The 27533-nt window shown below is 41.8% G+C and overlaps 1 protein-coding gene across 1 annotated transcript in view; it reads right to left on the reverse strand.

Annotated features, from left to right (window-relative positions):
- SHROOM2 (shroom family member 2) overlaps positions 1 to 27533 on the reverse strand; it is a gene marked incomplete at its 5' end in the record, with an annotated part of 81157 nt that overhangs the window by 12155 nt on the left and 41469 nt on the right. Inside the window, 3 exons of the mRNA XM_035901714.1 lie at positions 3819 to 4577; positions 22031 to 22134; positions 24106 to 26755. Of these exons, the coding sequence (XP_035757607.1) occupies positions 3819 to 4577; positions 22031 to 22134; positions 24106 to 26755 (3513 nt within the window). The remainder of the gene's footprint in view (positions 1 to 3818; positions 4578 to 22030; positions 22135 to 24105; positions 26756 to 27533) is intronic.

The raw sequence follows: 27533 nt of genomic DNA on the forward strand, positions 1-27533 counted from the left end.
AGTGCTGCTGAGCCGCCTTTTACCCCTTTGCTGGAGGAAAACACGCCTCGAGCCCAACTTCATTGCCTCACACAGATCCAACAGTGGCCTCAGCTTTTGGCCTGGCAGGCGGCTTAGCTGCCTGGGGAGTTTGTGATGCCCTCACATCAATTCCCAGCTCTTCCAAGGGAAGAGACAACAGACCAGATGGAAGCATCCTGCAGGCTAGGTCTTTGCTGAGCTACACGAGTAACAAATAATCACACATGGAAAATCTGGAAATCATTCAAAACTTAATTACATGATTTTAAAAAAATAATCTGCATTTGTAAAATTCCACACAAGATACATTAGTTTAATAAACAGATCCCACCATAGTGTCCTAGTTTTCTACTCAAAGGAGAAAAACCAGCCCCTGAAGAGGATAACACACAATTCTGTACACTCCTTTTAAGGGAAGCTTAACGCAAAAATTCAGTACTGCATAGCACAAAGGGTCACCTTGGACATTCAGTAAGGCAAGCTATTTAAAGAGGAGGCTAACTTAGATTTTTAAATTGGACAATAACATGTTAAATAACATTACTGAAACATCTGTACTGTACGTAAACCTTTTAAGAAACTGAAGTCTAGTTTGGTGGTTTTGAGTTTGCAGAAAGTTTAAAATTATTGTCATAATGTGGGTTTGGAAGCTCTACAAGCAAGTAAAGGAACATTGCCTACTAGCTAAAATATCTGGTTTCATCTGGCTGGGTTGCTCGCCGCCTTTCAGATAAGTGAGCAAGACATACTACGGCTCTTTTCCTCTAAGTGTGGGTGTGCCACTTTCCTTAAAAATAAACTTATACTTTATTGTGCTGTACTTTTCTTTTGTAGGGAATAGCAAAATCTGTTTGATTTCACATTTTTCAGAAGCTGTATCTTATATTTCAAAGGTATATTTGCTTCTGAGTGAATGTGCAGCCTCCCAATAAGTATTTGCTTTCTTCAAGTGCTTTGTGGACGTGCTTTGGCATACTGATCCAACTTTTGGGGCAGGTTTTCCAGCCCACGCTGAACCCCCCCACTCCCATTTGGTCAGGGTGTTTTCATTCAAGGCGACTGTCATTTTAAAGAGCTCGCTCCTGTGTCCACCGCTCTGCCCCAGCTCCCTGCCTGCAGACGTGGGGTCTCCTCCTGGCTACTGCGGAGCTGGGCAGAGGCCTGCCACTGCCCCCGACCCTCTCTCTTGTTTGTTTTTAAATAAAGTCCACACCTTTTGGACTCCACCAGACTCTGAAGAGGAACATATTTTTGAATTTGGGGCAAATACAAGATGCATGAATAAGTGTGTGCGGGGCAACTGGAAGACAAGTGAGCTGACTGCAATTCTTTACCTAAAATTAAAACGCCTAGCAGCTGTTTTGAGACTCTTGAGACTCTGGAGAACAGGAGGCTGAGGCTGGAGAAGAGGAGGCTGAGGGGAGACCTTATCCGCCTCTACAACTGCCTGACAGGAGGCTGTAGCGAGGTGGGGGTCGGCCTCTTCTCCCTGGTAACGGGCGATAGGACGAGGGGAAATGGTCTGAAGTTGTGCCAGGGCAGCTTTAGGTTGGACATTAGGAAATATTTCTTCACAGAAAAGGTTGTCAGGCTCTGGAATGGGCTGCCCAGGGAAGTGGTTGAGTCCCCACCCCTGGAGGTATTTGAAAGCCAGGCAGACAAGGTGCTTAGGGACATGCTTTAGTGGTGGGATGGCAGTGTTAAGTTAAGGGTTGGGCTTGATGATCTGAAAGGTCTTTTCCAACCTAAACAATTCTACGATTTCTCTCAGCCTAGTAAAAGATTTTCCAGATACTTAAGGCATCATCAAGTCAACTGATTTCAGTCAGAGCGAAGAGAGTTCAACACCAGGTGCTTCAGAAATTCTTTTTCTGCAATCACTATCCTCCTGATTTCTGAAGGTTTCCCATTTGTGGAACCGTGGCATGAAATATTGACTTGCAGCAATTCTGCATGTGGACCTTAGGAAGCTTTACTCCAACCATGAGCACAGTCACTCCTTGACTTGAGTGTATGTTTACTGGAAATCTATTGATGCATGTCTACCAATGCGCTCTTTTCATCTTTATTATTGCTAAACAGTTGTCTTTGGAAATAGCTGGGCTCTGCACACCACCAATATTTCCCCACACTACATTGTTCTACCTAAAACACTGCAGGAAACCCTACACGCTCACTCGGTTTATCCTGTTGATAAAGAAGACACCTTTCTTAAAGAATAAACAGCTACATGCTGACATCATCAAACATTAGCTGCCCACAGCATGCAAACTGGCATGTCCAAGAGCTCATATGCAAGAAGCCAACAGAAGTAATAAGCCAAATCTAACTAACTGCTATTAAGATAAATCTACTTGACGTATTTTACTCATATGAAATAAATACCATATAGTAAATACCATATAGAAGGTTCACATGGCCTGCACATCTTTCCTTTTTTGCCATACCTGTTTTATTGAGTAATGTAGTTATTAACTGAGGACAGTACATTGTGCACAAACAAGAGCTGCTTGGGCTTAAGAACTTTAAATGTTAACAAAAGATTTGCAGGGTAAGTGTATTATCCATCAGATACGGGCATATAATTAGGCACATCTCAGTGCTCATTTCAACATTAAAGCCTAGTAAGAAGGAAGGACAAATACAATTAACTTTCTATGCATCCTTAGTGTCTATTCATAAAGCAATACAGTAAGGAAGCCAAAGCAATGCATTAAGGAAGTCATTATTGTCATCTAACTTTGCACACAGATGCTTGGGTTCACATGACGTGTTGCACTTTTCATAGAAAACTGAATTATTACTTCATGTTAAAAACACTGCAGGATGAAATCTCATTTTTTTTCCTCCGGTAACAAGAGGAAAAACATCAAGGCATGTTTAGGAAAAAAAGTGATTCATGCTTTCTATGTCATAAGGCACACCGGAAAACAGCATGATTGAGTCTATTCAACTATTTACATTACAATAGAGAAAAGCTATTCCAACTACTTTTGCTCAGAGAAGCAACCTCTGCATTCATTCGGCTCAGAGGTTTTGTTTTCATTCTTTAACTGGGAATTACAGTGCTGAAGGATTTATGAAAACTAAGATTCCTGAGCTTCCTGGAAGAGTTTGTTATCTTGTGGGAGAATAACCTTTTGTGATGTCAGCAGCATATGACACAGCAGTCATTAATTTCAATCAGTTTGTCTAATTCTGAGTTTGTCTAGCCTGGGAAAGGACTGATGTTTTCTCCTGCTGAATCTTCAGCCCATCTCAACACAAACAGTGCTGCGGACCCCTCCACACACTACCTGGAGTGCCACATTTCATCGTAAAAGCAACGTGAAGAGAGTCATGATTTGGCAGTGTACCTTACTGCGTGCACTTTCGAAACAGATGTTCTCAAAAAGGATACATCTTCTCTTCCCACGTCTGCTTTGTCCCTACACTGATTCATAGTCATATACAGACTTGGGTGGAGCAAATGACGACAGGGAACCTTCCGATTTTGCCCAGACTTAACAGTGGAAAATCCATCTGAATCCATCCCTTTCATTTCCTACTAACTACCAGCTGTAACACCTGAGAAGCGTCAGTCAACTAAAAGAAACCACAGACCAGTCGAAGGACTTCAATGGTACCAATTGGAATTTCACACAAGTCTCAGGTCTCTTTAGGACATGCTCTGGTGGCTCAAGCTTAATGAATCAGAAGGATGTGCTTTTAGTAAAGAAAACGAACAGTCAGCCATTAATAAGGTCTAAATGGGCAAAAAAGCATTAATAATATAGTAAAAGAGTTACATCTAGTACCTGGCTGGGTTCTCATCCTGTATGGACACGGGAGGTTTATCAGTGAGCTTCTGTGGTGCAAACTGAGGAGAAGGGGACCTTGATGTCTCCATGCCAGGTTTTTGAAGATACCGATACTTGGAAGATAATACAGATTCAGACCTAAGGTGCGTCTTTTCTTCTAAGTGCTGACAAACATTCTCCACGGATGATGCTTGCTGGAGCTGCTGTGGATTAGCACTCTTCAGTTTTCCATTGAAAGCTGCAGGACTCTGACAGAGAGAGGTGTGACTGGCAAATACTTCGGCGGAGCTGGGGGATGAGGACGGAAAGGGCCGGCTGGGCGCTACCAGCAGAGATTCAGAAGAGGTGCCGAGCGACGGCGCAGAATTATCTGGTTGCTTGTATTTATCTCTTTTAGGCGGCGGCGGCCTCTGAGGAGCTGGTCCACGCTTCTTGTTCAGTAGCGGCGGCTCTACCCTCTGGTTTTCCTCTCCTTTGCCCTGGGACAGACAGGAATGGTTCTCGTTCAAGGTCTGTGGCTCGGAGCAGGGGAGGTGAGGCAGGCTGCGATCCTTGCTCTTCTCGTTCACGTTTTCCTGAGAGTATCGGTAATCACTAGGCAACGTCCCAGACCTCCCCCGGCTCTCGTGGGGCAGAACCGCAGGCTCTCGTGCGTGCAGAGGCCTGACAGATGCCTTCCACTTGTGGCCTAAATTCTGGTCCAGCTGATCCCTCTTCTCCCGTGAGTTTTCCCTCAGGGCCCCTGTGTCAGCTTGCCTAGAGAGAACAACACGTCGTTAGTGCGCTGCCAATGCATTTCCTTCGGCGCGAGGCCACCGCACCGATCCAGGAAGCTCGAGCACCGAGATCACACCCAGCATTTAACACCAGCTCCTCCAATCTATGCTAACTGTACGGCACAAAAACATCTTCTCCTCTACGGGCACACACGGTGTACCTAATCTAATGTGGTGTCAGGGGTGCCACAGGACGTGACACAACCTTCGGGTAACGCGAGGCGCTGCAGCGTGTATGGCGTAGTTAAATGCACAGCACACCTCCAGCGGTGACGCATGCGGCACAGCCAAACGTGCAAATGTTGGTAGATAACAAAACTGCCTCGAGAAGAGGAATCCTAATACTAAAATTTAATTCTCTTCTTGCTTCAGAGCCAGCAATGAAGCGTGGAAAACACGTTTCTTCTCTACATGCAAAATTAATACTTCAGTGTCATTTTAAATGTGAATTGAATACCATGAACTTTAATTATGAATCTGGAGGTTGAATTTTTGCATAATTGGTGAAATATGAAATGAGTGCAAAGAAAACGTTTGCAGAAGCTAAAAAACTGGGAATGGGAAAATGAACATCTCCTGAAAAAAAGGCAGAAAGGGAAATTTAGAAAGGATAGTATTTTCTGGTCAGGCTTATTTTAAAGTTGAACTTCTTTTGCCCTGTCAGCACAAATGACAAACAATGGCCAAAAAGGCCTTATCTTAGACAGAAATATTTTGGGGTTTATTCCAATTTTACACTTTCTCTCTAGCCAGGAAACAGGCTTTCACAGCTCCAGGCTTGTGCTCTGCAACAAGCGACAGTTCATTTGTGCTCACCAGGTAAAGACAAATTGAGAAAGAAAAAGAAGGCAGGAAGAAAAAAAAAAAAGTACCTCTGGAGCCCCGAGAAGAGACAGGTTTGCTCTCTGCTTAAAGAAGGCTGAAGAGACACTGTGAGCTTAGAAAAGAAGCTGCAACAGAGAAGTAAAAGACTTCAGAGAGCTGCTAATATAATTTATGCTACCGACAGCGCTGGTCTCTGTATTTTGCAAGAGTAGCCCTGCAGATGTGCACTGCCCAAGCTTTCTTTCGAGGGGACTGTGAAAGAGGCATCTTTCTCAGCCTATTTGTAAAGTAAGGTTAACTTGAATTTTCAACGTAAACAGGTTATTAACCTTACTGTACCAGTTTTGAGAATAAGTCTATAGGCGGCTAATGTCAGTGTGTATGAAAATTAAATTTGAGAAAAAAGCACATAAAATAATTAACAGGTTAAGGGCATTACATATCCAAGAAGAAAAAAAAAATTGGAGCAATGACACACTGCATTACTATTTTAATCAAATTAAAACAAATCTTTACAATTAAGTACTGTGGGAAGATAACGGATTAAATATGGGTTCTGCTTTCACACCTGTATGATCAAATTGCATTCAAAATTATTTTTTAGTCATTGGATCTGGGATGTTTTAGCACTTAAGGAAAGAAGTTCTAAAAAAAATCTGGACATTGTCATTAAAATTCCTGATGCATGGCATTTTTAATAATTGCACTTTACAGTGATTTTCACGTCAGTAATAAAATAGCATCATACTTCCAAGAGAGATAGCTTTTTCAAAATTTAATCTCTAAACAGTTACATAGACAATCTCTCATGTGAAGTGTTACAATTTTAAAATTCAATTTTAACAGGTGAATTTTCAATTTAACATGAAGAGCAGCTGAATATTGTTTAAACTCAGATCTCTTCATATTGCTTTTAACTAAGAGCAGTTGGTTCAGACAACTTTGAGTCCTCTGACAAATTCACAGTCAATTCTGTTTTACAAAACAGTATTTATTGACTCCTATTCAAACACTGGACGAAGGACAGTTTTGTTAAGTAAAATGTAAGGCCAGAAAGACCAACGCTATTCAGACTTGGTTACATGGCATCTCTAGAGTCAGCTGGTTTTCCCTAGCGAGTTCAACAGAAGCAGAAGAGGGCCTGTAAATAGTTCCACTAGTTTTAATGGAAATATTTACCAAATGAAGATTGCAGGCCTTAAGTATGAAATACTGTGTTTAAATCAGTGTTTTTCATGGACTAGATAAACCCATGTAAACCCAACTTTCTCCTATTTAACATGCACCAAAAAATTCTTCAGGCCTCCCTATTCATATTCACATACATAAGCCATAACATAAGACAGTGTAACAGCTGCACTTAGGTGCATGAAGAATTAAGGGCATGGCACAAAATGTCACAAAGACATAAATTACATGCACGACCTCAGCCAGTTTGCAAAGTATACATTGAACTTCGCATGCACGTCAGCAGTGGGTGTGCTGGTGGAAGCAAACAGGGCAGAGCATACCCCTGATTGGACAAGTTTACATATCCAAAGCACGTAAACAGATTTGTTTAATATTACCCAGGCTCAGAAGCAATGAATGCTTTAGTAGTCCTGTCACCTTCCAAAACAGTGTAAAAGGAAATAAAGAATCACAGCTCAGAGATATTTAGAGATGCTGCATTTGCAAACATGGGGATAAAATTCTGAGACTACACACGTGCCTTCATACAGCTTCCACAAAATTAATCAAACATTTTGCAGTGACACAGAAAATGAGTCTGAGGAGAGGTAGCTACATTCAACGCTGAGGCTGGTTTGCATTCAGTGTGAGTGGGTCCTCATGCAAAACATGCTTATCACGTTATTTTGGAGAGATTTGAGCTTACTGTTCAGAAAGGAGGAAAAGAAAGCAAGCTTCAAGCCCCAGGAGAACACAGTGGCAAGAACCTGCAAAGGTTTTACATTATTATCAATACCAAGAAGTCCACTAAGCTACTTTAAAATCTGTCGGTGCTTCATATAACGATATGTCCAGAATACAGCTGTTTCGGAAACGAGGCCCACAGGATTATACATGGATAACGTACCACTGAAAGGAACTTACCATTTATAACCAAAGATCACAAAGTGAGAGAGACAGAACAGTTTTAAATCATCTGAAAACATGACAGTTGACTTAATTATTACTTTTATTCTAGATAACAAACCAGTCATCTTCAAAAACGTTAAAAACTAAGTTATCTTCAAACCCAAAGCTCCCCATCCCTGTGATACAATGCCACAACTATGCCGATGCAAAAGCCTTCCTGATGCGACAGAATCAAGAAAGCTCATTCCATGTTCCCCATTGCTGGCACGCGACGATATTACAGCTTTGACTGTCAGGCGACTTGACGCTGCTCACTTAACCTGAACTGCAAAGGTGTGTAATCAACAGACTTACGCTGTTGATACAAAGTGGTATTCAGTAAGGGTGAGTCTATTACAGGAGGCTAACACGAGCCTCTCCTACTGTACCTGCTTTTGGTATTTAAGGTATATAAAGGGAATTAAGTATAGGAGCCTTCATATCTAAATGGCAGGGGGCAAAAACCCAACATATGCTTCTAACTGAAAAAAAGAAGGAAATGCTTCATTGCAAAACCCAGTCCTCCACATTTTTAAGCAGCTCTGATTTAGAAGAGGGCTCAGCTCTCCCAGAGGAGGTTTCTGCTGAGAGACAAGAGGCTGCGCGCTTGTTGGCCAGGCGAGCTCAGGAGGAGCCAGATCTGCTCTCTGGCTGGCTCCTTCCACATAATGACCACGGCCACCAAAAGCGACACCACCGCCTACCACCATTGGGGTCGAAACGTGTTATCTCCGTAATGGCACTGCGCATTTTCTGCCCAGATGGACAAGTACGTCTCTCTGTCCTTCTGGCTCCGTTAGCTTGGGGCATACACTCACAACTGAAATGTAAAGGCCAGGTAAACACTAAGCCAGGGAAATCTTCCTCCCCAGTCCAGACACCCTAGCCCCCCAGGAATAACACAACAGGCTATTCTAACAAACCAGAGACAGGTAACAGTAGTGTAAGCTATTACAGGTAAGTTAAACCATGAAGAGATGTATATACACATAGACACATATGCACACGTGCCTTAATAGGAGCCTGCCAGTGGAGTCAATGAGCAATTACCAAAATGAATCATTCCATAGAGATGCCTATCAGAAGGATAACATTTTTGGTTGCCATAAAAAACAACCCCAAACCAGTTCCTTCATTTGCCCCATACTCTGGATTTGACTAAATCTGGACATAGAGGTAGACTGATCTGATTGAATGTCATATCTCAATAAATAGAAAGTCACTTTGTTCAACTCAATGTGTCTGATTCTTATCTGTCTGATTTACAGTTATTTGAGAAAGCTTCAGGCCAAGCCAAACAGTGCCACAAGACACTCTGACTGCAAAATCCCAGACTAGATAAGTTTTGCAAAAATGCATTAGCCGACATTTGAAAAATGCATCATTTGTTAAACACCTGACCTCTGTGCAGAAGTTTCACCATAAAACATGAGACTGTTATGTAAGCAACAACATGTCCCGCACAAACTTATGGACGAAAGAGAGCAAACGGAATGGCTGTTTCTGATTTAGCTTAAATTTCTTCTCACACACTACAAGCTACACTAGAAAAAGGCCTTCATACCCGAGTAAGACTCTTCTGTAGGAGTCCCCACCCTACAACAGCAACAACCCCCTCATAATCAAGGTCACAGTTCTGCAGTCCCTTTAAACTGATCTAAATGCAGATATTTTGCCAAAAGAAGCAATCTCCTCCTTGGTCTGCTCTGACTTTGTCTTCCTGCTCTCTCCATTGCATTAGCAGTAGGAATTGTACAGCCCTACAGAAAATTTGATCAAGGAACTGACCCGGCTTGATAATTATATGGCTTAACGCAATTGTGAAACACAGCCTTTGCTTATGCCAAAACTCTGTTTATAGGCAGCGACCTTGCCAATATGCTACTTTTTCAGCTGTGAACTTTATGTGCTGAAACTACGATTTCATTGTGTATTTGCCTGGCACTTGGCAAAATATTTCTGCAACAGTCCGCAAAGAAAGAGTAGTTTCTTCTACCCAGTATAGTTCTGCTTGGGACCATAACAGCATGCTACAAAGTTGGAACAGGATGCACAGGTAAGACTGTCGGAAATTTAGGAAAAATGAGGTCTAATACAACATTTTAATCCATATTGATACGGTCAATGCAATGTTATAGACTCAGCTCACCCTAAAGTAGTCTCAACAAGGAAATCATGCATTGGTTTCACTGACTACGAGATCAATTTAGTTGCCCAAACATAGGTGTCTTATACCACTTCAGAAATTTTAAAGATTCAAAGGCATCAGTTCCCCTCAGAGGTGGCATCTGGAAGCCAAGTGGGATACGCTGGGCTATCTCAGGTCTCGGTGGACACCTGTGTTTAGCCAACTGAATCAAGCCCAAGATCTCTATGAATTATAACTTGGGTCAGCACTTCACTCACATGCAGACGTTTTTCTTCTATTGGGTACCTGGGTCCTCAACTGAGGACTATATGCTTTTTTTTTTCCCCCCCAGAGGCTCCAACACCCCAAAGGTTTTGAAACCCTCAAATTGGTTTTACTATTGCAATGCCAAAGAGACACTGACACCAGAACACCACAATTTGGATGTCCAATGCAAGGGCAATTATGTTACCACTGGAAGTATATATGCTTTTTTTTTTCCCCCCCAGAGGCTCCAACACCCCAAAGGTTTTGAAACCCTCAAATTGGTTTTACTATTGCAATGCCAAAGAGACACTGACACCAGAACACCACAATTTGGATGTCCAATGCAAGGGCAATTATGTTACCACTGGTGCATTTTTCTGATGAGCACTCTACCTGCTATTACTACTGAGTCAGTACAGCATGTGCTATCTACACATGAAGCATATTCCAAAGATGCCAAACAAGAGCTTGGACTACAAACTACTTGGAAATCTTTAAAGACAAATGCATAGAATAAAGGACCCTCCAGAAAACAGGTAATTTAATCACCATGATGACTGTACCATATTGGCTACTCCAGGAAGAGGCACAGCACCCAAGTCACTACCAAGAAGTAGAGTTGTTCACTGCCTTGGTCTGAAAAGACAGATGATGGCAACTAGCATCCCAGAAGTGCTACTGAAGCAAATGGTCTTAAACCCAAAGCATGTGTTAAGAAGAAAAGAATAATGAATGCTGAATGATGAAGGAATGCTCTCTCTTGCTCTCTCTCACTCTCTCTCAAAAAAAGAAAGAAAGCAAGCAAGCAAAGAAAGAGATGCTCTGATATACTTCAGAAGACAGATGAAGGTACAAAATCAGCAAGATACTTCACAAAGTATAACCCATGGCACATCTTTGTTACACTGCAACCCATTTATCATGCTGTGAGGCTTGGTTTTCCAATTCTGTTTCTGAATGCCTGTTAACATTATCTCCGCCTTGATGGCAGCTATCTGTTTAGTCAGTCACACTAAATACAGCCTAGTTGTTGCACCCAATGTGATAAAGCAAAATGTCACTCTAGCTTAACAACCCTTGCATTATCACCTGGCTTTATCACAGAATGAAATATGATAACAGACACTGCTTGCCTGTCCATTGATCCCACCAGAATCTCTCTCCCACCCTGCCTGCATGGCAACATACACAGCAATGGGTTTTCACTTCACATTCTTTCTCTTTCTAAAAATCTTACCTCTTTCCCCATGAAAATCAGAAATAAATTTAAGAGACCCACTGTAATCCTGCGATAGATAAGCAAAGATATGTTGATGGATGAAATGTAGGCCAGTCAGTCATGGGTAACAGCACAATACATAGGCCCACAGTAAAAGTCAAATCCGATTAAAATTAAATTTCTTGTAACAGCATAGGGGTCTTTATGCAGAAGGGAAGAATCTTGTGGGAAAGGGCTGAGGGAGGGATGTTTTTCTTTCCTTAGTTCAGAAAATAAAAGCCCCTCCTCCATTCTGCTGCACATCAAAAATCAATGATAAAAAATAATTTTTATGGCTGCATTCTTACTTGCTTTATCTATTGCATGCCTGTCCTAGCACACAGGGGATTGCCTGCATGGAATTAAAATGACTTCTGCTCACTTAAGTCAACCAGTTAATATGTTCTGTACTTACACACTGAATTCAATCATCAGAATATCCCAACAGTATAACAAGAGCCATCATACTACACAAATGGCAACCACTGCAGAGACAAAAGACAGTACTTCCCAACACCGCTAACAAGGAAATCACAGTCACATTATAAAAAGCTCGAAGAAAAATTATTGTTTGGTCAATTTATTAAAAAAAACCCCTACATTCCAGTTGCCACTCCTTTGAATTTTTTTTTTTTTTTACATCTAGACTTTTTTCTCCCCCGATACGCTGTTGCTATTTTCTTGTTGCTATTATTATCGAAAACAGCTGCTTGCAGCTTGAACAAAAATTCAGTAACAGAGCAGAAGCTATAAAATTAAACACTTTGTGAATAATAGCTAGGTCACCTGGGTGTCTCAGGCAGGCACCAAAACGAACACGTAGCTCATCTCTAAAGGAAAAAAAACCCCTAAACCAGTTATTTAAATTAATTAGCATGCACATGCACACATTTCAATAGCCATCTTTTCACTCAGAGCTGCACTCACCGCTTGCTTTCAATAGTCACATCCAATTCTTTTACACTCCCAGCTAATATCTCCTGCTGCTGTGGAAAAGGTCTTCGTGCGAGCCTGCACTCACAGTAACAGGCTTGCCAGGAAAACAACAAGATGAAAAGCTCTCGCACCACCCCTAGCCGAGAGGAACCCCGAGCCTGGCACCCCGAGCCACAACAACGGCACTGCAGCCCTCAGTCCAGAAAACAAGTATTTTCAAAAGGCACTGCCTTCTAATTCCAATGTGCATGATGCCAACTGTGAAAACAAAAGCTGCTAAAAACAGCGCGTGTGTGTGAGCATATGCACACAGAGCATCTTAGCTGGAATTAACTCACGTTTCCCCCCTATTCTCCCAACCCATCAGTGAACGGAGCAGTCGATTACTCTAAGCAAAATAAAATTCTGTACCAAGCATTGCATCGTTCCTAATTTGCTACTGTAGCTTCTGCTGATAGGGACAGAAGACAGCCTGTACTCAAAGACCTGGAGAACAAAAGAAATACTGTATGAATTAATATTGCAAATTTCTGTTCGGAACTGACAGAAAAAGGTAATTAAGGCACGAGCCTCTAGCTGTTTCTCTCACGCTCTAACGCTAAAGACAAGACAATCTTACCAGGATTTACAGCTGTTTACCCATATTCACTGGATATGTGAGCTTTGCATCCTTGCAAATGTGCCAGCCAGTTTGAAAGCCTCGCAGAACTGAATCCGTCTCAACCTCTGCGTCTCATTTACTGTAACACAGAGGATTTTCAAAGCCATGCCTCACAACAGCTGGCTTGTTTTTGCCTGCTTCCTATGATTGACAAGTTCATACAAGCTCCGTCAACTTTAACCTTGATAAGTGAAGGCTTGGTCTGTATTGTATGTTACATCATCAGAAACTTCTGACCTCAGGGAAAAGATCTCAGAGACTTCAAAGCTTTTCCTTTCCCCCACCCCCACCCCCTGGATTTGGTTATTTAAAAAAAAAAAAAGATTTTAAAAGTCCTTTAATTTTTTTAAGGGTTTTTCCTTTCATTTGTGAAAATCACGATCCACATTTTAAGCAACAACAGTTCTGCAAGTTTTAAATATTTAAAATGATGTAAAAAGATCAGTGTGTTACTAGGCTCCTTTCTGAACAACGTTCAACTAACCAAGTCTTTCATTTTAGAGGAGTCTTCACCAACAGCCCTCCAGCTTGAATTTTTTTGCATGTGTTGTGTGTACAGGCGCTCTCTCTTGCAGGAGATTCTGCAGGGAAAGAACTCAATGCTTTCATGCTGCATGAGCAAATTACCACCCCCACGCTCCATCTTTAGAAACCAAAAGCATCGTGGCCTTCATCAGAGCAAAGCTCAAGCCCCTTGCAATTTTTCTACAAGAACACATTAAAGACTTAATAAACTGTGGATAAGGCTTTAATATGTATTAAGAGATCATTTTAAAGATGATCACTTTAAGAGGAAAATATTATTTAAACTGCATGCAAAATCACATGCAGCAGTTAGATAATATAATACAGCACTGACATCCAGTTAATATCCTCCCCTAAAATTTTTATTTCTCTCAAAGCTGTCTAATTGATTGCAAGATATAGAGAGAATGACTACAAGAAGAGTCACCCATTTACAAAATACAAGCCAACTGGTTAACAGACTGTAGCAAGTCTGGCTGGCCCATGCAGAGAAATGGAAGTTATAGCTGTCACGTTACTTTTTAGCACAAAACTTTACTCAAATTTACTGGCATAAACAGTCTCCTGCGTGACAGCAAATCATAATCCACATTGCCTAAGGGCTTATAGCAGAAGGTGAACATTTCACAGGCTCAGTACCAGAACACCATAAAGCTACTCCATATGTTAGAAATATATGAACTGCTTCACTGAGGAGACAGATCAGTCACCTATTTCCAAAGGATGCTTTTCATCAAGTAACTTAGGGGAAAATAAAATCTACAATACATCAGCATATGATGCTTTTATGAGTATGACCACTGGAGACTGTATGTTATATTGTCTCTAATCTCCCTACTCAACTGTTATCATTAAAATAGCCACAAGAAGATAGCTGGAGTTCAAGAGATGCAAAGAAAACTTAGTCTTTAGATAGTTTTCATTCTAATCCTCTTTCCAGGGAAAGCGGTGAAACTAAACCAAAACACAAAAATGCACTAAAGCTTACAAAACTGTTTCTCTCTCCACAAACTTATTTGTGTACCGTTCCTCTCGCCCGCCCCCAACTTCAGAACCCTCAGAATCACGCCTAGGACTTCTCCCAGCTTCTCATGCTTGGTGACACTTTCCTTTGGGGGCGGGGGAAACAACTTTCTGTAAGAAGAAACTACCCTCCAACACTTCTTGTTACCAGACCACAGTGGCCTCGCATAGCCCTAGCTGTCGCTGCATGCACAGGGGAGGACAGATGTGGCAGCAGCAATTAAGTGAAAGGAACTTCACTCAGTAATAAGAAGCTGGAAGTAGAAAAAAGGGGGTATGCGAGGTGGGGTAGCTACCCTCAAGTTTAGAAACAGGGATTCAAAATTCACCTAACACGGGTCGAGGGAGAAGCCACACTTTCAAGGGCTCGGGGAATGAGCAAATCGGATGGGGGAGAAACAGGGCTACGTTACTGTAACGTACTGTAAACCAAGCGCAGGCTTTGGAGAGAGTCCAGCACCCGTTTAATGAGATCCAGCAGCCACCGGTGAGCCAGAAAGGAGCAAAACACCAGCCTGCAGGACCTGCACCTGACAGCCGCGGCGCTGAGCACCCCGGGGGGAGCGAGGGACGGGCAGGCGCTGGAGGAGCCTGGGAGGTTTGGCGCTCTCACTGAGCCGCAACCAGTCCTAGATCCCAAAATAACGCATTTGGGGTGCTCTTGGAGAACCACGTGTGTCTCAGCTCAAGCAGCCTAAAGTATTGTAATGGACAACAGGAGGATGAGAAGGACTATGAATGGGGCAATTTATCATGCAACTCCTGCCTTGATGCGGAGGTATGAGAAGAATCTTGTTCAAAACTTTGCTACTTGAAGAGCTACCCTGTGCCAGTGGCCATATGTATTTAGATAAGTCATTCCTGAAAGATCAAGAATCCACACTGTGGTATTTAATTTTGAAAAGGGCATTTACATACATGAGAGGAACATTTTTGAAAGGAACAAGCCAGATGGTTTAATGCTAAGAGATAACATACGACAGAAGATACAATATATGAAACTCAGAGAAAATGTGCAACACCTACCAGAAAACCCAGAAGATCACCCTTTTTCCTCCCCTCTCCCTGTCCCACCGAAGGCTGGATTAAAGAGTCATTAAAGAGACATCCACCAGAGAACTAAAGTCCCACCCAAATGAGGAAAATCCAGAACTATTCTAACCCAAAAGATATATAAACACAATAAGGTTAAAAAAAAAAAAAAAATAAAAAAAAGGCTGAGGTATGAATTCTTACAGGTGTTAGAACAAAAAAAAAAAAAAAAAGGGGGGGGGGGGGGGCGGGTTGGGGGGAGGAAGGCACTTTTTCAAATATAGGTATCTGCCAGACAGATCATAGGGCTGAAAGTACAATAGTAAGAATACAAAGAAAATAAGGCCGCAGCAGAAAACTGACATGGACTCCCCTTCACATCTCCATGAGCAAAGAACAGCCTATGTGGGAATTATTCATTCTCAGACGCCATCCACCATTAAGTGAGTAGTCGTGAGTTCCCTGGACTATATGATAATCACCCAAAACTCTCTGAAAAATTCCTGAACTAGGAGCTGTGATGCACAACTACCCATTCCTCTGACACTTGGGCAACTGCTTGAGCAACGTGACATATGCGATGTCTGGGGAGGGAAGGCGTGAGGGTGCTGAAGAGAGAGAATGAGAAAAAGAGAGCAAGAGTTAAAAAAAAAATCTTTATGAATCTGGAGAACTTCAGAACCATAAACTTAACATCTGAATTAAGCAAATGGGTAGAAATTATATGAGATTCAGGAGCTGCACTAACCAGCCTGTTAAAATGACAAAGAATCATACACACTTGTGCAGAAAAGCCGTGTCTCGGATGCATTACTATTCTTAGAAAGAGTCACTACACACATGGACATCAGTGATCTGGATGACAGAGACTATGTGGATTTTTAGAAGATTCTTTAAAAAAAAAAAAAAAATCCTCACCGAAGGCTCTTAAAAATTTGACTGCCATGGGACAAAGTCCTCCCTTGCATCATCCCATGATTAACAGAACTGGTTAGATCTGGATGATTTACAAAAGGGGTGAAAAAGAAGGTGGCAACAGCTGCCTACCATGAAGGAAATTATTCTGAGTAACAAAGATGCAAGCCAAAGATTTCCTATCATCAAGTGAATGGGCCATAAAACCACAGATGAAATTCAGATTTCATAAATGCAAAGGAACCCATAGGACAGCTTTTCCTATACCTCAGCAATGTATACAATGATGCATAACTGAAATTACTGCTATGCAGGAAGGAAAAGCTGGATTTCACAGTTCGTTCTATGAACATATTATCTCTGTACTCCACAGCAGTTAAAAAAAGAAAAAAAGTCAAGATAAAGGAAACATTATCTTACTTTATGAATTCATAGTGCACCCTAATGTCACTGCAGTTCTCCCACTGCTCCAAAGGAACTTATGAGAATGTGGAAAGACACAGAAGAAAGTATGGATGGGCATACAACAGCTTTCACAGAGGAGACATCCCACCCCACAGAAGAGGTGCTTCTTCTCACAACACATTGGCACAAAAAGCTATGGATGTCAAAAGCCAATATGGGTCCAAAACCAGTTAAAGACCTTTCTGAAAGAAAAATTCACGAAGGGCTGTTAACCACAAACACTCAGGATTGCACCTCTTAGCTGCAGACCAGCAGAGGCTGGGCAAGGACATACAGCAGCATGGCTCCGCGTTTGCCTTGGTTTTGTTTTCTCCGAGCATCTGCTACTGCTCAGTCAGGGAAAGGAAACCTGCTTAGGTAGACCTCTGGCCTGCCCTAGCAGGACTGCTCTTACGAATCAACTTCCAGCAGCTTCCTTCATGTATCAGTGATTCAAGGTTACGCTGTCTCAAAGCGCAGTATTTCGTTAGCTGTTACGAGTCAGTCACATACCCTGGTACGCTGGAAAGACATAGTGGTTCGTGGCAATGAAACGTGTACTAATTGCAAGTATTTACAGAAATCTAAGGATGATGAAACGTGGCAGGGGACTCCCCATACATGAGTAGATGCTGCTGGACTCTCTCTCCTTTGTTGCCTCTATATGTATGGGAAGAGCCACAGAGGTATTTTCCCAGTTTCAGACAAAATGTAAGCTTTGAAACAGCCCAAGACTGTACCGCATCATCCATTAGTCCATATGATACATACAATGACATCACTGGCAAAAAAAGTGGTCTGATAGATGCCTTAATAATCCCTGTCTTAATGATAAAGAAATGCTAATGTAAATAGAAAGGGCTTCAGCAGCTCACGTTCTTGAAGTCTTTGTTAATAGCTAAGAGCCTGCGAGGATGCATGCTGCCTCTCCCACGCCTTCTCCAGATGACAACAAATAGCTGCACACAACTTGTTGGAAAGGGGAAGTTGCGATTTGTTTTTTATTTTTAACTTCGCGCAAGAAGGTGTTTTCACATGTAAATACATTATCGTTAGGAATTCAGATATCTGAAGCATTACTTCAACCAAACTGGTATGTTCTGGCTGCATGAAAAGCATGTTTTCTTCTCCTGTTAACTGAATAATTAATCTCCCTCGAAAAAGAGCACTTAAACCTTTATAACAGTCCTTATTATACTTAAATTGATTTTAAAAAGAGGACACTTCACTTTATAAGTTCTTGAATAAGATGAATGCAGAAATTGTTCGTACACTGTACAGTAGATAAAAAAGTAATCACACATATTTTAGAATTTGCTTCCCACAAAATACTACTTGTTAGGTCATTCTATACTTAGCAAATTGATAGGAAATATTTCTTTCCTTTAGAAGAATTTACGTGAAAAACAACAACAGCTGTAGGTGAAGTGTAGAACAAAGAACTTAGTCCTCTTTTGCACCATGAAATATCAAAACTTGTTAATACACGCATGAAATGTTTGCCAAAGTCATTTTTCACTGATTTGTAAGGAAGCAGTTGCCCAAGATTATACCATTCCTTCCTTAAGAGGAAAAGGGAGGACCATGAAAACATTTTGCTTATATAGTTCTCGTTAGAACATTGACCTTGGGCATTTAGGTCCACTTAGGCATCAAGAATGAATTTTACTTTGTTTTTGTATGGCAAAGGCTGTTCTTCTGTTTTCAAGAGCTGAGACAGGAGCAACTAGTAAGGCATGAAAGGTCTAAAAGAAATGTCTTGAAGTGTTTTAATTAGAGTTGAGTCACGCTATGGTCCCATACCTGACACGCACATGCTCTTGTACTTGACTCCTATCAAACATTGAAAGATTTTCTGTGACCTGTGATCTCATAAATCCTTTTTCACTTTTTGAAATTATGTAATTTTCATAGACATTGCAGAAACAAATTAATAGAGATACAAGTCAAATGTTCTTAGAAAGTAAATAAGAGCAATGGCTGTGAACATCGCTAGTAGATGTCAATCTTAAGAACTAGATCATAAAGCCCTATTCTTTTGATGCAGATTGACTTTTGTGTGTGCCGTGTCATCCCACAGGAAGCCACAGACTACAGGCCAGAGCACACATTTCCATCTTTAACCTTTTGAAGGGCTATGTTGGTTTAGAAACTGTGGAGACATCTATAGGGAAGTTAATTATATAACCAGTGTATGTAATTTGACAAATACAGAGAGAGTGACCCATTTAAAGGAGGACAGACTTTACATCTGTAAAAAGCTAAGCTTTTGTGACTATTTTGACATAGAAAGAGTAGCATCATTAAAAAAAAAAAAAAAAGCATCAACTTTTGTTTTACAGATCATCAGACTCACATAACACTTTTAAAGCAGTCTTAAAATTAAAAACATATTTAGAGCTGCGTCAAGCCTCAGTATAAAAATATCCAGCTCATCTCAGATGACTGCATGCCCCTAAGTTCATAACAAGAGCGGCTTGGTTCTTGCATAAGAGATGATAACGGCTACTATGGACCACTGCTTTCTCTTCCTATAAAAATAATACTCCAAGCTATTAAATACTGCAATTTGGAATAACATGTTGTAGCTTTTCTGAAAAGGAAGATGAAACAACCTGAATTAATTGCAAGCACTCAGTAACCTCAGAGGGGAAAAATACAGCCCAAAGATGAAAGGAGTTCACAAATTATCTTCATCAGCTTTAAAAAAACCCCAACTTTCAGAACTACCGTCAGTTTAGGTTTTGCAACTGTGTGCTAAAAAAAGAGCACCAAAACGAACCAGCAGCAACAAGGCCAGGAGAAAAAAAATTGCTCATCAAGTACTTTTTCTTCCCATTTTTAACCATTTGCTGTTACAATTCTCCAACCCTTTTTCATTCTAGATTCAGTGATTAAAAAGACTCTTTATTTCTCCTGAAAATAATCAAGGAAGCTGTAACAGTACACGTTCCAAGTTTATTTAAAACCCAAATGACTATTTTTTTTTTTTTTTTTTTGCAAGACAGCTGGAGGGGAGGGAGGCCAGAGGCACCATGTAGCACTGGATGGTCTCTAACCGAGAGAAGGCACCCGTGGACTCCACATCTGGCTCTCAGCTTGGGTCCCTGCACATTGAACCCCCGCAAATGCTGAAGGGCTGTTCCTGGGTCCAGCACCCTGGTTTTGGTAGCACAAAGGCAACTGTAGCATGTGGGCCTCAGTAGCACAAAAAAAGGGCCATCAGCAATATAATCCAGACCCAAATTTTCAAAGAAAATATTTAATATGACCACAAGGAAGACTTTAGGTTTTGTTAATATTCATGTTCTAGAATATACCACAGATTAGGCAGATTTGCTAGCTATTTGCAGATTGCTAGCTTTTAAAAGTAGGAAACTAAATGCCTTTAGGGCAGCTCAAAAATCATAAAATCAATTCATGTCATGATGAGTCTAGTTCCTTTTGAGCACAGGAACGCCTTGTTAAAAAAAGAGTACATGAAAATACACAGGAATTAAATGCCCAAATGAGAGATTTTATTTATTTAGGTGTTTGGGGGTTTATTTTTGGTTTTTTTTTTTTTTTTTTAAATATGGAAGACAAATAAGCCTTCTGCATAACACAGGTAATGAAGAAAAGACTACAAAAGAGACCATTTTACAAAATGTCCTGTAATGCGGTGAAATGTCCAAATACTACATCTGAAATAGTATGTCAAAATAGGCTTTGGCTTAAAAAAAAAAAAAAAAAAAAAGTTATTGCAGCTGGTGGCCAGTCATGTGATTTTCATGGATGCCGTGATTATAAAGCAAGAATTGTGCTGCACAAACACTGCCAAAATGCTGGCGTAGGAGTATTATTCACATGCTTTTGTGACTGGGGTTCAGCACTGGTGGATGGAAATCATTTTACTTGTCCAGAGATGCTGTCTGCCTACAGAAGCACGTCTGCTCCCGGCTGATTGTTGGTGGCCAGTCATGTGATTTTCATGGATGCCGTGATTATAAAGCAAGAATTGTGCTGCACAAACACTGCCAAAATGCTGGCGTAGGAGTATTATTCACATGCTTTTGTGACTGGGGTTCAGCACTGGTGGATGGAAATCATTTTACTTGTCCAGAGATGCTGTCTGCCTACAGAAGCACGTCTGCTCCCGGCTGATTGTGCCGCGGCTTCCCCCTCTCCCTCCCCTCCAGCCCAATCTCCCCTCCACGCGCGTGCGCACACGGGCGCACACATTCACACCCTCATGGGCTATTCATTTTGAAATCACTACGGCAAGTACAAAGGGCTACAAAGAATTAGAAAAATAGCAGATGGTCTCTTCAGCTGGGCCGTAAGCAATGCAAAATACAACTGTACAAACCCGCAAATAAATACTAATCTTTTACAAGCTTTTACAGTCACGACTAGAGTACGTGTTTGCTACAGTTCATCATTTGCTCTCCCCTCGAGAGATTAATACCGCTTATAGAACTGAGGAAAGCCCGCAGGAATTATTTCTCCTATAGATGTATTTCTTCTGTTAAAAAAAACGGAGCTATCAAACCCGGCAATAGCAGTGTGTCCACAATCTCAGCTCAGCTGCCACACGCCACTTAGGCAGCCGCAGTATCAGCCGATCACCGAAATCACTGCTTACATTACAACGGCTCCGGCAAACTGCGGGCCAGGAGGAGGGCACCCCCCTGCGCGCTAGACATTTAAGGGCTTGAACGGCATTGTGCATACAGTTGTACATTTGAAAAGGGTCTGAAAATGTTGTACAGTTTAATTAAAACATGAATTAACAGAGAAAAGCAGAGCTGATCAAATGGGGAAACAACTTTTGGTGGCTTCTGTTCATGTACTGCATTCTGTAAGGCAGAAGTAGAGAAAAGCCCAATTTACAGCACTACTGTGTTCCAGTAGCATGCTCTCTTTGCCAAGGAGAATACTGGAAAACTTTTGGGAATCCTCAAGCATTCCCTTCCTCCCACCTCCCCTTGCCAAAAACCTGTAACTGATAAATATGAAAAATATCTGAATCGTTTCATGCACACTAATAAGAATCATCTGCCTCTGAACAAACTGTAATACACTCAACACTTGACAATTTTTTCAAGCTCACCCTAGAGTCCCCATAAATTTCAGTTCCAACATTAATTCTACCATGCACGTTGAAGCATGTGGGGAGAAGGAGGGAAACAAGGGAAAAAGGCATTGCAAAAACTCTGAAAACATCATAGCAAAACTTCCCGTTTGGGTCAGGAAAAGATCCAATCAGAGCTGTCCAAAAAAAAAAATATCTCTTATAGCTAGAAATGAAGAGATACTTACCTTATAGTGCAGTTCCTTTCACCCAGATTGTTAACTTTAGAGAAAATGCGCTCTCCATCTTCCTTTAAATCCTCCGCTTGCCTCCTTACTTCAACGGAGACTTCCTAAAAGTGGTTTATAGCACAAGTAAGACACCAAGTCATCATGTTTCAGACTCCCGAAAAATCTATGATTATGGAACCTCTTATTTGTGGGTTTGCTCTGTTTGAATATACATGAAGTCAACAGCATAGCATGTCTTAAGCTTGTTTGGTTTTAAGTGGTACAGTATGCTATGTGACCTCTTGTGCAGCATGACCGACCTGGCTGTGCTTGAGTTACTGCTCTACTTCGCTGGTCGACAGAAGAGCTTAACATTTATATAAACCTTTGCAACTTCCATTTGGCAAAGACAATAAAAAAAAAAAAAGCAGCAAAAAAAAGTTAGAGAAGAGCTGCTCGCATTCTACAAAAGGCAAGTACGCACCAGCTTTTGAATCCTTGAGCGCGTACTTTAGTTTCTCAGTAAAACACACAACATCGCTGTTCCAGAATTTTATTATCTCGCTATCTTCAAACAACCACGCCCAAAGCATAGCTTTGCATTACAAACACTGAACCTACAGGAAATTTAATTGCACATTAGCGCTGGAATCATCTGAATCATATATGCGAAAACATCTTTATTTACTTCAGTCTGTTCTAAGCATCTTCAATGCACTTATCACCATATTTTCCAGGTGCCTAAACAGGTGTCTGCTTTTTGCCCCAGGAAGCCTATACTGAACTTAAAGGCACTGACTAATAAACCAGAAACGCATACATGGAATAGATTATGTGATGACTTTTCTGCTGGGTAGGCAATTATTAAGTAATTTAGTTAATTTAATTTTCAAAATAACTTCCAGGTGAATATTTCCAGTGCTTGGAATCTCTACCCTAGTAAATTCTCTGCATAGTTAAGTCTACACGTAGAGTTCAAAAATAACTTTTGCAAAACTTAAAGACACAGAAAACTTAAAGAACAAGAACCCACAACTTTTATTAGAGACCAACACATTTTGTTTCTTTTTGGGCTATCCTCATTCTAGTCCCTGTATATACACACACACAGAGGTGCTGCGTGGATGCATTACATATGTACGTGTGCAACGTTTTTACCAAGAGGGAAAAAAAAAAAAAAAAGGAAAAATAATATAATATACAACTGCATTGCCTCAATTCTTTTCTTGCACAAGGTGAAGTTCACCACAGGTTGAACACACTATGACTCCTTACACGTATCAGGCAATCTTGTAGCAGCTTGAACATCTTTTAAACAGAGGACTTCAGAGACTTGGTTTCTCTGTTTACTTCCCCTGCCACCTGCCAACCATTCCCTGGCCCTGCTCAGTTAAAAATTAACTTAATATTTACTTACAAGATGAACAGACATTTGGCATCCCTCTAAGGAATAGGTTTATACATCTTGAATCAAGCAAACTGACATAAAATGAAACACTAGGCTGTAGTGTAGCTTTAACATTAAGAGGCATATTTTTAATCTCTAAACTTTATTAGGCAGATTTTTTTTTTCCTATGTAGCTTTTGCACCAAGCAGGTTTTGAAGAGGAAATCCATGGAAAATTGTTTGACCATTAACAAAACTGGACAAAAGTAGATATTATTTCCCTTTGGAACATTTTTCTTCATAGTTCAGATAACTGAAAGCCTTAAAATGGGGAAGGCAGCCACACCAATGAAGAAATAACTCTGGCTGAAGACTGCTTTGATCCTCCTATACCTCTGCTGTAAAAAAGAGGATATTACCAAAACAACCAGGTTGTTTTCTTCCATCTGGCTACAACACACAAGAAATTACTTGATCCAATTGCTCTTTGCTACACGCAATTCCTGTGCAATACAAACTTTGATCTTATTTTACTTATGAGAGCTACCTATAACAATTATTCCCTTGCTGACAACAGGTGAACACCATACTACATTGTGTTCCTAAACTGGAAATTTTCATAAAAATTATCTCTTTTACCCTCCACCACTCTCCTGCCCCTCCCCACCATGGGCAATTTAAAGGATAATGTGAAAGACACTTGTACCTGTTTATAGAAGTCAGTAGAAGGGGATGATCTAGACCTCTCATGGGTGTACTGGGGTTTCTCATGTTGTTCGTGGCCTGCATCAAGGATATTATCAGCTGAATGGTACCTTCCTGAGCTCCTTGGCTCTATCAGTTTCCGCTGCTCCTTCCACGATGCCTGATACTCTGCAAAGGTTCCCAGGCGCTGGGGCTGTTCTGATTTCACAGTCCTATCAGCAGCCTTATTGCTGCCACTATGGTGGATGTTACCTTTTGAAGCATGTGCAGTTTCAAGTCCATCAGAGGCTGCCCGACCTCTTCTCTCATACCACAACTCCTCTCCCTCTTGTCCACCATGAGCTTTCCTATCTGGCCTCTCAGGCTGTCCCTCAGCTAGACCGTGGGGAGTTGCTTTCGGTGCCAATTTCCTATGTGCAGGCTTACTTGTTTCTTCAAAAAACTTCCACTTGTCTGCAAACGAGCCCAGGGCTTCTTCAGACGTATTTGGACAGCAGTGAGCACGGCACTCATCCTCTGACATTCCCACCTCATTTATCTTCTCCGGTTCAGAGTAAGACTTCAGTTTTTGCTCTGTCGTGAACCTCTTCCTGGCTCCGACACGAGAAACGTGATGAGTGCCACTCCCTGTAGGGTTCGGTTTAGCTTGTGTAGCCTCAGGGAATCCAGACACATCTTCAGAAACCAAAGCCAACAAGGAAGAGTTGTAACTACCAGTTTTCCGCTCGGGTGACCTGGGGAGATACTCAGCGGGGCTGGGCTCCAAGTCCCGCCGTTTGAAGGACGTTGCCCTCAGAACCCTGGCCTGGGCTTCCTTGAGGTGATCTTTGTAGGTGCTGGTAAAGTTACTGTCTGGGGAGGCGTTGACATTTTCCGCTGAATCTGGCTTCCAGGTCTCATTGCACTCCTCTGTTTCGGAGGACCCTACTAATGTAGCAGTGCTTCTACTTTTCTGCAGCTTCGCTCTTCTCATTTGGATCTCATTTCTCAGGGTTGTTGCAAAACGATCGCTCCTTCGTGCCTGTTTAGACAAGTGAGTGTCAAATGGGGCCTGTCGCTCTGTTACTGTTTCTGGGCTGTTGTCAGACTGTTTTTTCCCTTCCTGAGCTAAAGAGTGCAACATTGGGGTCTTCTGAGGAGAAATCTTGCTACTCTCATCTTTCCCCCACCTAAAATCTTTCTGAGCAGATCTGTTTTCAGCGGTAAGGACGCAGCCCTTTACATACTCCTGCTGACGGTACCTAGCTTCACTTTCCTCAGAGCTGCTCTCCAAGTTTTTCTTTTGTCCAGATTTTTCAGTGTGATTGGGTTTTTTAGCTTCTTCTGCTACAGCACACCTAGCATCTCCCTCTCTGTCTGCTGGGTAGTGACTACTGTTCTCACACCCTTTCAGGGAAGATTCAACAGGTTGTTGAGGTAGATAATATTTTGGTTTTTGGACCATTGTGACAACTGCAGGATTTTCGTGAGGTCCAAGCGATGCATCAGTCCCCACTGCAGGTTTCCAGCTGTCATCCTTGAGTTGTAGTGGCTTTGAGCTTCCCTGAGCAGGCTGTTTTGCCGTCACGCAATAATAGCGACTCTGTCCAGTGTTGTCCACCTTCTGTTCAGCAGCACTGTTCGAAGAAGAGGAAGTGTTGAGCAGACTAGCGTGGTTTGGACCGTAGCCATGAAAATGATCTGCAGGTAACTCCTGAATGCCACTATAGGACAGATAATGTTGCTGATCTTTAGGTGCAGCTAAGGTTCTTGCATTGTGAAAAAAAGTGCTTTCATCACTGTACTGGTGCTGGTGGTGGTAACTGTAAGTGGGCTGTGCAAACCGAACATCAGTGCTGGACAAGGACGACTGCAGTTTGTTCACAGTTCCTGCGTTACTATTGTACCTTTCACCAGTTGAAGAAAAAGTGTGTTCTGAACTGAGATCAGATTTATAGTTTGAGCTGTTGACCCTCCTGTCACATGCTCTGGAGGGCCGCCGCTGCTGCTCCACAGTTTCCAAGTTCCAGTCACTCCTGGGCTGAGACCGGTTCAGGGCTGTAAAGTGCTGCATGCTGGCACCCTCTGAGTACACAGGGCCATGGGCTTTCTCATGGCCTTTGGTAGCAGCAAAGCTGTCACTACGAAGAGGTGGAGGTGGGGGGGGAGGAGATGAAGACTTCTTTTTATCAGGAACATACCAGACAGGTCCAAAACTGGATCTTCCAGAGCTAGTGAGCTTGTCATTGGGCTGTTCCTCTATTTTAGGACTTCTGTTGTTCTCGTATTGCATGGGAGCTGGCAAATACCCAGATTTGTCCTCTATTCCACTGTTGTCATTCAAGAACTGGCCAGTCTTGTTTCCATGCTTAGCAGTTTCCCAGTGGCCTACTTTGTAGAACATGTTCTCTGTCGAAGAAGTGTCTGCATTGGATAGAGTGTGGTCAGGGGTGCTAGAACTCGTGGAGAAAGACCCGTAGGCTGAATCCCGCTTACTTTGGCTCCCTAGATGATCAATGCTACTATTAGACCTTGCAGAGGAAAGTCTTCCGTACTGGGCTACTTGTGGAGTGTGGTCCCAGCTGTCCATGCTTCCCAAAGAGCTGAACTGGTCAGAAGTGCGATGTAGACTTGACTGATCCCACGAGCTTGACAGGTCATGAGAAGAACAACTATGGTAGGATAACAAACAAAAAGCCTCAGCATAAATATACCAGTTGAAAAACAATGACACAACGTAATTATAAATATATAGCCACCAATTTTACTAGCATTGGTTAAGATCCATCTGCATAGCACTTAATCAGGACAAGCCATCTAGTAAAATTGGAAGTTTGAACACAAAGTCAGGGCTTTATCTTTATACTCTGCCACTGATTCAAAGTTTGAAACCTTAATAACTAACTCAACTTCCCTTTGTAAGCTTACCAGTAACACACATTTATCTCCTCGAAGCCTCCCCTCTCCCTCCGCAAATTGTTGATTTTGCTGGCTGTACTTTTAGACAAATTTAGTTTGAGCTCCATTACCTCCCTCTTTCCCAGGACAAACAGCAACTTATTTTTCAGCTTATTTTCTAGGCACCCCGGTTCTTCCAGCTATTAAACTCATGTACTTCCCTGTTCATCTTCTGTAATCTCACTCTAAACTTTTTCAGCCCATAAAGTTATCCCCTTGTCCTGCTTATCCAGATCTGCCCATTCATTTAATATTTTCATTTCTCAACAGAGGTTCGCTAAATGCATTTGCCTCAAATGCCACCATTTTAGTTCTGAGCCTCCACACGCACACTGCCAATGTGGTTTCAAACTACTCTCAGGTTGACAGCCTTACAACAAGGTCGTTCGATTGCACCCAGTTCCACAACACTGACAGGAAAACATCAGGAGGAGATGCCAGAGCAATGTAAGCTCTGCATGGGCAAAACTAAACTGCTGACCTTCCTTCAAC

The sequence above is a fragment of the Egretta garzetta genome, unplaced genomic scaffold (assembly GCF_000687185.1).
Source record: "Egretta garzetta isolate BGI_Z169 unplaced genomic scaffold, ASM68718v1 scaffold49, whole genome shotgun sequence".
In the NCBI taxonomy this organism is placed as follows: Eukaryota; Metazoa; Chordata; class Aves; order Pelecaniformes; family Ardeidae; genus Egretta; species Egretta garzetta.